The 12,500-nt window shown below is 41.7% G+C and overlaps 1 protein-coding gene across 1 annotated transcript in view; it reads right to left on the bottom strand.

The window, feature by feature from the left end:
• The window catches only part of LOC122811442 (nuclear factor 7, brain-like), a 346,854-nt gene that overhangs the window by 202,749 nt on the left and 131,605 nt on the right, over positions 1 to 12,500 (bottom strand). Inside the window, exon 4 of the mRNA XM_044083288.1 lies at positions 2,354 to 2,587. Within this exon, the coding sequence (XP_043939223.1) occupies positions 2,354 to 2,587 (234 nt within the window). The remainder of the gene's footprint in view (positions 1 to 2,353; positions 2,588 to 12,500) is intronic.

The following is a 12,500-nucleotide window of genomic DNA, read 5'->3' as shown; positions in this document are numbered from 1 at the left end:
AGTTGTTCCATAGCATTTGAGTTTATAAATTCTAGGAACCTTTGGGCTAGGGTGTTGGAGCTAGAGTAATGCTCCCAGTCTATGTTTGGGTAGTTGAAGTTGCCCAATATAATGGTGTTTGGAGAGACCTTCATATTTTCTAGTATTCTCAGGAAGGCCAAGTGGGGTTCCTGTGTTTGGGAGGGTGGTCTGTAGCAGGCTATAAACTGGAAGGCAGTTTTACCCACAGTTAGTTGCACATGGATAGTCTCTGATGCTTCGTGCTGTGCCATCAACCTGGAGGTGTGGGTATCTTTGACGAATATTGATACTCCCCCTCCTTTTGTGGTTCGGTCTAAGTTTTGGGGCTGAAAAGCATGGTATGAGGTATAACCTGGTAGTGCTGGGGTGCTCTCGGGAGTCTTGAACCAGGTTTCTGTTACTGCACAGATATCGATGTTCTCCATGCTAAGGAGAGTTTCGAGTGCGTGCATCTTGAGGTTTAGACTTCTGGTGTTGAGTAACATTACTCTTAGTTTCTTATCCCTTGCGATACCTATGGAGGTGGGTTTGTCTTTTGAGCCTTGCCTAAAAAAGGCACTATGGGGGTAGCAAGAGCCTTTGCCAATATCCGAAAGCCCAGGGGTGACAGGTGCAAGCCGTCCCTAGCGAAGCATCGTGGCTTGTCGAGCATGTCATCCCAGGCTGACAGGCATTGGATCCCCTTTGAATGACACCAACACTTAAGCCAATTGTTGAAATTGATCATCTTGTCTTCATATTGTGGCATCATTCTTTAACATGCTACTCAAGGTCAGGGTCATACCGGCCTGGGCTACATGCTCAGAGAGCTCCTCTGTGTCTCTTTTCATGTAGTGCAGGGAGGTACGTCTCAGGTCATTCACACCAGCATGGACAATAACAGAGTCATATTTGTACTTGCCTTGGAGTGACCTGAGTGCTTGTGTTATGTCGCGGATCCTAGCGCCCGACAGGCAGCTCACTGTGACCTTCTCCTTGTTCAGCCTGGTGAGCGGGACGTCAGTGTGCCTGACGATAGAGTCACCTATTACAAGTGTATCAGGTGTGTTGTTTAGCCTTAAAGGCTGTGACTGTTCGGCACACTGGCTTTGTGAGCTATGTGTTGCACGTGTTTTGTTTTGGGGTAGTGGTTGCTTGGGTGTCTGCTTTGGAGGTCTCTGCTGCTTAGGCAGATTTTTTTATTTAGAGCCTCCGAGTATGTTTTTGTGTGTTTATGTGTTTGGTAAAATTCCTTCATCATTTATATACAAATCATAAATCACTTTTATTTCTATTGAGATGAACAGCTTTTTTGCCTTTCTCCCTTTTTCATGAGTTTGCTTTCTTCCTTCTTTCTCTCAAGATCATCTGCTAATAAAGGTCACTGGAGGAAAATGCTGTTTCTATGTTTACCTTTCTTAGTTATGGCTCACTTAGAAGTTTAAGTCCAAAATTACCTTCATTAGTAATTTTGTATGAAATTTGTGTGCATTCGTTTTTAACGTAATTCATACTGACATTATATACAGTTCATATCAAATATATGCATCTCTTTCATGTAGGAGACCACTTTTAAAAAATAAATTGCACGTTTTAGCTCACCAAGTGCCCCCTACTGCCCCATCCCCAAACCTTCAGCAGCTTCCGCCACCCTGACTAATAGACTGCAGCTGTTTTGATCATTTCTGAAATTACTTATGAGGGATTGTATAAATGGGGTTTGAAGAACTGATACCACAATTATGACTTGTATCCATGCAGAAAAACCAGGGGAAGATTCAACGATATACAGATATTAGGCATTCCACAGATCAACCATACAGTCTACAGAGAATCAACTTCTTGTGCCTACTGACACCAGACAGATCACACCCTTCTTGAATTCAATGATTTTCTACATGCTGTCAGAGGTTTACCACAGGGCACTATATGAAAGTAACATCTAAGAGTCAAGAAAATCACGGCAATGCAGTATTAAATTATCAAATAATTCAATACAGACTACATCACTGTGCAAAAACTTATTATTGACAGTGATGCCCTCCCTGTGCTCATGTGGGTTTCTTACAGGAGCTATGGTTTCCTGACAATTTCCAAAGATATGCATTAGGTGGACTGGACACTAACTGGCCATAGATGTGTGTGTGTGTGTGTGTGTGTGTGTGTGTGTGTGTGTGTGTGTGTGTGTGTGTGTGCATGCTTTTGTGTGATGTGGATGAGCTGCAGCAGGGCTAGCCACCCGGCCATTTGAACCTTGGTGCTACATGATTGTCACTGATGAAGTGACACCCTGACCCCATGTGCAAACATCTGAAAAAGGAGTTGTGGATGGATGGATGGGTGGATATCATACCATCAGAAAAGAGATTTCATCTTCCTCTTCAATGCTCTTTTCTATTTCATCTACTCCAGTGGTCAGCAACTGTAGGTCATTCTTGATAATCTGGATGCGCTGCTCCAGGATCTGTCTTAGTTGCTCCTCATCTTCATGAAGTTTCCGTAGCAGGGCATTCTCTTCTTCATACAGGAAGGCATGCAACTTGCCAAAGCTCTTCTTGATTTGCTCTTCCACTGCCTTGGTCTTCTCCTGTACATTTAAAGAAATAAAATGTTAAATTTTGGGTTAAATGGTTCCCCCTCCAAAATAAATATGTGATTTCATTAAAAAAGAAAATTTGACAGGTTAGATCAATGCACAATCAATATTGCCACACAGTCTGAAATTTTCTCTCTCTGTCTCAGATTTTGCTGCAACCCCCCCCCCCAAAAAAAAGGGAAAAGGACACTAACCACTCCTATAGATATCTCTTCATCTACTGACAGCCCTGTTCTTTATTAAATTTTAGTGTAAGATGATAAAACCACCTTTTAAAGAACTGAACAAGAAAATACTAACAATGACAGGGTTCACTATGCGTCACAAACCACTCACCTGAACTCATTCACTTCCTAAAGGGTAAACTAAATTTGAACATGGAGATGAAATCAAAACTGGAACCAATCACAGAGGATTATAACAATCAATACACCAGAGCTGAACCCTATACACAAACACTTGAGCACTAAACTAAACAAAAACTGTCAAGATTACATAAAGGATAAATTGTTAGTGGACAGACATGCAGCAATTAATATTGCTGCCTCACAGTTTATGGGTCTCTTTTTTATATGAAGTGCCTGTAAGCCCAATTTTCTTCCCACAGCCTAAAGGCATGCCATAGGTGAACTTGTAGATCTCCAAACTGCCTGTAGTTGCTCAGTCTATTTACAGGTATACCCATACATTCATACACACAAACATACACATGTATCTTATACATGTTAATAGGCATGCATTAGATATGCCCAATTTATAAAAATACCTGTGTGCCGTTTGAGTCTGAATGCAAATGGTCAATTTTTACTTCGTTCTGCATTACATCAAATGTATCTGATTGATGTATGCAGAACTAAGTAACTTTCAGTCATCTGCATGTATGTTTGAATGCATGTGCAGTATGCTCTGGTGTGTGATGTACATACTAGCTTTGTACATACTAGCTTAGCTGCTGCTAAGTGCAAGACTGCTGAAAGCAAAGTAACAAGTTTTTCCTTATCCCCAACGGTTTGCCATCTCAGTTAGTAGATTACTACTGGGGGGGGGGGGGGGGCTGTACTATTTTTTTTTTCAATGTTTATGTTTTCCATCTTTTTAGATTAAATGGTTTATGTATACTGAAACAATGACAGTGAAATCTGATATTTTGATACAGATGTGTATTTGTGTGTATACATTTACACACACACACACACACACACACACACGCACACGCACACACACGCACACGCACACGCACACACACGCACACACACACACACACGCACACACGCACACGCACACACACGCACACGCACACGCACACGCACACGCACACACACACAAATAGCTTTTCTGAATCACAATGTGACAGAAGAGTGAGCTGAAACTCAGGTCTGTAAACACTTATTTATTCTGTAATGCATGTGTTTCTGTGACATGAAAAAAAATGGGCAAACTTAAAACTTTTTTCTATGAATATTGTATACAAGAGCCTTACTGAAATGGTGTGACTTCAAAGATGAGTCCTGAAATGACCCCCCCCCCCCAAAAAAAATACAGGAGAAAAGCTAGGGTTGTTAGCCTAGTACTCTATTAATGAAATAGCAACTTCTGACTTGAACAGAACAAATCCACATTTTAGTCATTCAGTTTCCACACTTCTAGACTTGGCATTTCAAGTCTAGTCTCAGCAATTCAAATGGGATATCAAATCAAATATCTCTACCTGATGTCTCTCTAAAATCCTGTTATGTGATACAGCCTCAAAAAAACATAACCGCAGCTTAAAATCCACTATTCTCTTTTACTGCTTAGGCTTCATACTTTTCCGTACTGTTTGACTTTCAGTTTTAAAACCAAGATGAAAACTGTCTAGTCGTCTCTTAAATAATGATGTCACATCTGCCATAGCTCTTGCTGAAGATCCTGGGAGGTTTCCTCCCCCAAAGTGACGTAAACACTGCCTTATTTGCATGCTGTACAGAATCCCTGTGATCCTCCCACATTGTGATGTCAACACTGCCTTTCCCAGCCCACTGTTAACCTAATAAATGGACTAGGTGCTGTGTGGAACTCTGTTAACAAATCTGGTCGACTCTATTCATGTGAAGCACTTCTTCACCAGCGTTTTGCTACTTCATAAGTAAGGTAAGTCTTATTACTTTTTAATAGTGTATCCTAAATGTAATCTGTCCCTGTTTCTATGCCTCCCTAGCCCTTATATTGTGTCCTCCCAAGTTTTTAATTGCACATTAGTGGAGTTAATCTTTTTCTGTTTGTAAGGGTGCCACGTGCTTCCCTTTCGCAGCTGCATTTTTAGCTTAGCCTACTTATTTTCGTTTTGATCCAGGGTTTATATTTCCCTGGTTATGTTTAATGCTGGCGTCTTTTGTATTCTTGAGTCGGTCTGTGTTTCTGTGCTTGCTGCCTTTGGGTTTCCTTCTGAAGTAAGTGTATTGCTGCTTGTAGTAATTGTATTACTGTCTAGTGTTTTTAGTTGCTTGCTGGTGTTTTTTAAAAACTATGCTGTATTTGCAGCTATATTTGGTTTTCTTTAGTTGATGCCTTGTGCTTCGCGATTGTGGTTGCTGGTGTGCTTTTTTTAAAAACCTTGCTGTATTTGTAGCTGTATTTGGTTTTCTTTAGTTTGCTGATGCCTCGTGCTTCGTGATTGCATGCTGCAGATGTTTTGTAATGTTTTCAGCTGTTTGTTTCTGTTGTTGAGCTTCGCGTTTCGGTCTTGTCATGTTTTTTATTTTTTTTTTTTAATATTAGTAATCCGTTTTATTGGTTATGCTGCTGGGCTTGCTCCGTTTTATTTGTTATGCTACAGTGCTTGCTCCGTTTTAGTGTGTGTGCCATCAAACCTGCTACCTGCTTGAAACTTTGCCACAGCTGAAGAATACCTTTTTTTTTCCCCGTTAGCTGGGTAATGAAATTATTTTAATGTGGACGCTGGAGCCATTAGGCATAAAACTTATTTATCGAGTAGTTCTGCAGCCTGTAAACATACTTATGAATGGTCAGCAAGAGAGTGGTAGTAGTCCAGGGGTGGTTTCTGCGGCTATACTTGTTTCATGCAACTAAGCTAAGTGCATTTCTGGGTTCCCATGTAAGATTATTATAGCAGGTAAATATACAGTGATGTAGGCAATATAGAGGTTCAACATTTTGTCCATCAGTATGTGTCCATAGTTTAGAAGTAGCCTCAGGCACTTCATAATGCTCAGTTACACATAGAGCGCAGGTTCTTGTAAGATTAATGTCACGGTTGCTATCATATTCTTTGAGCCTGCGTGTTTTGTTTTTAAATTAAATGAAAAATGTACGGGAAATAAGAGAGAAATAGAAGATAGATGGGAAAGGAAATGAGGAATTTTGCTGCTTGTACAAGCACAGCAGCTTAGTCATTGTAAAGCTGCTAAGCAGCATGCCTTGAGTGAGAGTTGCTGCCAATTCCTATTGAAATAATGGAATCAGCATGGCATATTTTTTTTGACTTTGTTATAAAGTTTGGTAGACAAAATACTATTTCTTTAGTCTGCAAAGTGATATTCTGCCTGTTAATATAACATTTTGTGAGTGAGTATAGCACACAAGCCACTGAGAAGCAAAGTCTGATAAAATCTCTAAGGCTGGTAAGCTTTTCTGATCTCAGTTTTCTGGTAGTGAAGTACATGCCTTGCAACCATTTTTTTTGTGGCCAGGGATAGCACTATCATGGTAGGGGCTCTGAGTGAAAAGAAATAAAATAGGAGGAAGAACTTGTTAAAAAATACAGGTAACATATGTAGTGCCTTCAGCTGGAGGCCTTCTAATGTCCATAGGATACAGCAAGGCGCAAGTGTGTGTGTGTGTGTGTGTGTGTGTGTGTGTGTGTGTGTGTATGCAAGCAAGTGGCAAGTGTGTGCGTGTGTGTGTGACCTAAAAGCAAGGAGGCAAGTGTGTGTGTGACCGCAAGCAAGGGGGCAATTGTGTGTGTGACACCGCAAGCAAGGGAGCAATTGTGTGTGTGTGTTTGACTGAAAGCAAGGGGGCAATTGTGTGTGTGTGTGAGACTGAAAGCAAGGGGGCAATTGTGTGTGAGACTGCAAGCAAGGAGGCAATTGTGTGTGTGTGTGTGTGAGACTGCAAGCAAGGAGGCAGTTGTGTGTGTGTGTGAGACTGCAAGCAAGGAGGCAATTGTGTGTGTGTGTGAGACTGCAAGCAAGGAGGCAATTGTGTGTGTGTGTGAGACTGCAAGCAAGGAGGCAATTGTGTGTGTGTGTGAGACTGCAAGCAAGGGGGCAAGTGTGTGTGTGAGACTGCAAGCAAGGGGGCAAGTGTGTGTGTGAGACTGCAAGCAAGGGGGCAAGTGTGTGTGTGAGACTGCAAGCAAGGGGGCAAGTGTGTGTGTGAGACTGCAAGCAAGGGGGCAAGTGTGTGTGTGAGTCTGCAAGCAAGGGGGCAAGTGTGTGTGTGAGATTACAAGCAAGGGGGCAAGTGTGTGTGTGAGATTACAAGCAAGGGGGCAAGTGTGTGTGAGAGAATACAAGCAAGGGGCAAGTGCGTGTGAGAGAATACAAGCAAGGGGCAAGTGCGTGTGAGAGAGAATACAAGCAAGGGGCAAGTGTGTGTGAGACTGCAAACAAGGGGGCAAATGTGTGCGAGACTGCAAACAAGGGGGCAAATGTGTGCGAGACTGCAAGCAAGGGCCAAGTGTGTGTGTGTGTGTGTGTGTGTGTGTGTGTGTGTGACTGCAAGCAAGGGGGAAATTTTGCCTCTTTCAAGATTTCTTGTGCTGTGAAGTTCATAGATACAACTGATTGAGTAGATTTTACAGGGAGCTGAGAGATGCAGGGCTGCAACAATTATTAGTGCTGCTTATGTCTGCTTGCTTTGCTAATATCACAACAGGTTGTTTGCTTTTGATGCAGAAGGCTGTGGTTTCCACCAACATAGATGCATTTGTGAAACTGTACTGCATTGCAAATGGGGTGGATGATGCACTCTTTTCTGGTGAAGAAGATTGTCATCCATTCCCTACTGCAGTACTACCAGCTTATTGTTCTTGTGTAAGATAAGTAAATTATTCAAAAAGGGCAACTATGACATTATTTGTTGATGACATGACATCTAATTTTTGGCTAGCAGCAACCGCTTCATTAGTTACAGATTGCTTTAATGTGGAATTATTTACAGGATGTTTACTGCTTCAGAAATTGTGCGTATGTACTGATACTGGTGGACTGTAGAAGTCTGACTACACTTGTGATGGAAATATTCAGAATTGGGCAGTATTGTCATTACTGGTGCATGCATTTTGTTGCACTGTTTTCAGGAAAAATGTTTGAAACAGTAAATATAAAACACCCACTAAAACTGGACTGCATTGTACAAGGAATATAATTATATACAATCAGGAAGGTGTATTCAACAACATGTGCATTTCTGTGCAAAGGGTCTGAGAATTTTAAAATATCACTAACTGAAAGTGAAACTTAGACTGCCACTGGCTACATGTGTTATCTTTGAATGTCTGTTTCAGTGCTGTTGCAATGTCCAGATTCTGACTGCAAGCAAGGTCGGCGCGTGTGTGTGTGTCCGCAAGGCAAGTGTGTGTGTGTGTGTGTCCGCAAGGGGCAAGTGTGTGTGTGTGTGTGTGTGTGTCGCAAGGGCAAGTGTGTGTGTGACTGCAAGCAAGGGGGCAATAGTGTGCATGTGTGTGTGACTGCAAGCAAGGGGGCAATAGTGTGTGTGTGTGACTGCAAGCAAGGGGGCAAGAGTGTGTGACTGCAAGCAAGGGGCAAGAGTGTGTGTGCACGCAAGGGGCAAGAGTGTGTGTGTACGCAAGGGGCAAGAGTGTGTGTGTGTGTGTGTGTGTGTGTGTGTGTGTGTGTGTGTGTGTGTGTGTGTGTGTGTGTGACTGCAAGGGGCAAGTGTGTGTGTGTGTGTGTGTGTGTGTGTGTGTGTGTGTGTGTGTGTGTGTGTGTGTGTGTGTGTGTGTGACTGCAAACAAGGCTTCTTATTTTTGGATTGTTAGTCTCAGTTTTTGTGGTTTTCAGTCAAACTCTTTCGGAATAAAGTCACTAAATGAGACACAGTTTCAGCCTTCATAACCTTCAGAAAAATGCATGCATGCTAAAGCAAGACCTGTTATTCGATCTGCTCTCTCAGTTTATACAAGATCGATTTTTTGTACTGTTTTGATGTCCCCCCACATATATTTTGCCTTGTCCAGATTTCCTGCATTAACAGGTTGCTAGGTACATGCAAATAAATTGCTTTTTTAGAATTAGGCATATCCCAACCTCTCAACTGTCCCTGAACTTGGCTCAAAATGTTGCTCTTCCCCTAATAATCCCTCCCCAGAAATTGCTATTTTGGAAGAAAACATGGAGGGTTTACCATTAACTGTAATAATCCAGTTAGGGATAACTTTCATTTCATAAATGCATGTTTTTTTTTTATTTTGTCAGATGCTCAAGTTAGTAGTACTAATATTAAAAGGAGCCCCTTCTTTGACAGGTTACCAGCTGTATTGTGGCTATTATCTTTTTGAATCAAATTTTTTTTTTTTTTTTTTTGGGACAATTGCTGCCAAATCATTAGAGACTGAAGAATGAAATCAATGACAGACATTTAAGTTTCAGATTTCATACCCTTTTGAAAATTCATACTAATGCAAGAACTTCTATTTCATAATCTTTCCTAATTTGATAGGAGCAACAATCCTACTTCTATTTATTTATTTTATTTATTTATATTTGTTGACCGGGAGTGCCAGACTGGACGTAGGTCTATTTTCAGCGTAGGCCCGGGGAGAAAAGCTCCACAGTAAAATAGACAGTAGTTACATTGGATTATAATGATTAACAATTTAACATAGCACTTAACTTACAACATATTTACAGATGAAGAACATAGTACATCAATAGACAAATAGAATCTTTATCTGTGAAGTACATAACAGACATTAACAAATGTTACAATGAGAAGTTCCTGCTGTATAATAAGTACTAGGCTTATGAGCATCTGAGTTTGCTATAATCAAGGTAGTTAGTGGAGTGGAAAGAAAGCTAGTGGTTGGATGGGGTGGTATTAGACTGGGAGTTGCAAGGGCATAGCCAGCATGTTTTTAGTTGCGCTTTTAATAAAGTTTTGAAGTGGGTGCATGATGGTACGGAGGTAATTGTGGGTGGGAGTTAGTTCCATAATTTGGCTATGGCGCAAGAGAAGAGTGCTTCACCAGCAGAGTTATTGGCTTTAGTGATCTGCAAGTGATTTTTGTTGCTGGATCTTAGTGGTCTGGTGGTGCGATTAGGGTTGGAGTAGATTCTGGAGGGATGGGACATTTAGTGGATGGTTTACTAGTTTGTGGGCGAGTGAGAGTTGATACCACTGAAGCAGGTGAGGGAGTTCAAGCCAGCCCAGTTCAGCAAGTGAGAGACAGTGGTGACTACGGTAGGATGCCCCTGTGGCGAATTTGGCGATTTTGTTGTAGCAGGTCTCTAGCTTGTTTAGACCACATTGCCTTAGGTTGGTATATATTGGAGAGGCATAAAGTAGGGTGGAGATAAGATGGGAATTTGCTATTGAAATCTTTGCTGCTTTGGTAAGAAATTGCTCTTTTCTGTATAATGCTCCTAGTTTTTTGTGGACTTTTTTTATGGTCATGGATATGTGAATGTCAAATATTAGTTTATTTTCCGTTTCCACTCCTAGCGATTTGGTGTGTTCAGTTGGGTATATAGTGGTGTTGTCTTTTGCTGTGATGTTAAAGTGAGAGTTGTTTTGAGTATGTTTGGTGGGTTGGAAGATGAGTAGTTTAGTTTTGTTTGGGTTGAGTATTTATTGGGCATCGGATAACCATGTTTCAACAGAGGAAAAGGCTTCCTGTGTGACTTTTTGCAGTTTCGGTAGGGACTGGGCTAAGCAGATGATGGTTGAGTCATCTGCATATTGTATGAGTGTGCCATGTTTGGTGGCAGAGGCTATATTATTGGTGTAAACAGAGAAGAGTAGGGGTCTAAGGATGGATCCTTGGGGAACCCCTATGGAGACAGGTAGTTGGGGAGATGTCATTCTGCCATACAACGGATTGTTGGCGGTCAGACAGGTAAATCTGAAACCAGTTGGTGACCGATTGTGAGAAGGATAGGTTATTGAGGACAGAGATAAGTTGCTTGTGTGGGACCATGTCAATTGCTTTAGATAGGTCTAGGAAAGTAGCAGAAGAGAGATAGTCATTGTTTTTATGCTGAAGGATAGTGTTAGTAAAGGAGAGTAAGGCAGTGGTGGTGCTATGGTTTGGTCAGAAACCATGCTGAGTACTGGAAAGGAGGTTGTTAGTAAGGAGGTAGTCTGAGACCAGAGTGTGTATGCGTCTCTCTAGTATTTTGGAGAGTGGAGAGAGAATAGCTACGGGGTAGTAATTGGTTGGGGTGGATGTCTCCACTTAGGGCTAGTTTTGATATGCATGAGATTATTAGTTTTCTCAGTTTTTGAATGTGTTTGTTTATAAGGGAAACTTTATGATTGTGCTCTGTGGGTACTAGGTATGGTGGGAGGGTTACTATGTTAAGTTGTAGGGCTGCTTTATGTTTGAGTAATATAGTTGATAGAATATGTGGGGGGTGCATAGGGATGGTTCTTGAGCTGGTGGGAGGGGAGTTGAGTGTGGGTGAGACATGAGTGGTGGTGTGAGTAGTAGTACAGTGGTAGTGGTTGAGTGCGGGAATGATGGAGCTTTAGTAGGATGTAAAGATATGCAAGGAGAGTGCATGCAGTGAGTATAGGTAAGGTATGCTGGTACATGTTAGTTGAGGAGGTGTGATAGTAGTGGGAGGATGGAGGAGGTAGTGTTGGGTTAGCGCTGTGGTTGGCTATTGGAAAGATGGGAGGGGTTTTGAGTCCAATAAAGGTGGGACCACCTGGGGCGGAGGGAATGGGGGGGCAGGGTGGGGAGCAAAGCGGGTAGAGACCCTGTTAGTTGCTCATATGAGGGGGCTGGAAACAATCACAAAGCAAAGGCTAGTATGTGTTAAGAAACAATCACAATTGACCAAGGACTGCTCTGAAACTAAGTCATTTCTTAATTTCTCAGGTGGAAAAACAGGATAACCTTGTATCAGTAGGCTACTGTGGTCATAGTTTAAATTTACACACACACAGTATTGATGAGTTATGGTGGATACTATTTGCTAACAGAAGGGAATAAGAGAAAGTGGAATGTGTGTGTGTGTGTGTGTGTGTGTGTGTGTGTGTGTGTGTGGTGGGGGGGGCTGCTTACAAGCCAAAGCAGAGTGATCTCCAGGTGAAAATTAATATTGGCTCAAACAGGTAGACACATACTGTAGCTGTTTGCAGACAGTTCAGACCCGGACTGCACTTTTCCGTTTGTGCCTTTGTCTCACTTCTATGTATGACTTTGTCCTAATTTCTTGCGCTGAGGTTCATAGGTATTTCAGGATCAATTTATCCTTGCTTTTGAACCAGATTTCTCATCTTGGTTAGTACACTGCTATAAAATGTAAAAATAAAATCTACATCATTGTAGAAGTAAAGCAGTGTGTGTGTCTGCGTGTGTGTATGCACTACCATAATTTTTTTAAAATATTGACTCAAAAAAGCATGTGGGTGCTGTCATGCAAGTCTAAAATATTTCAAGTTTATAGTGCATCATTTGTTAGCTATTTAAACAGGAAGGGAAAATAAGTGGCAGATTGCTTTGCAAAGCAGGGATTATTGCCAGTGCTATGTAGCTTAGTTTTAAATTTGACAGGAGTAGTGCAACAAAAAGTCTCCCACTGTAAGGAGGAAAAGGCTGACAAGCAAACAGTACATTACTCTGGTCACCTGCTGTGACGAACTGTCAATCACATGCAGATAATGGGTCAAATTACCCTTGGCTCTTTGACAGCTAGGGAAGGTAGGTGTGAAG

The sequence above is a fragment of the Protopterus annectens genome, chromosome 9.part0 (genome assembly GCF_019279795.1).
Source record: "Protopterus annectens isolate FY-2018-M chromosome 9.part0, PAN1.0, whole genome shotgun sequence".
NCBI lineage: Eukaryota > Metazoa > Chordata > Ceratodontiformes > Protopteridae > Protopterus > Protopterus annectens.
Note: the sequence above shows the minus strand (reverse complement) of the source record. Positions and strands in the feature narration are given on the sequence as shown.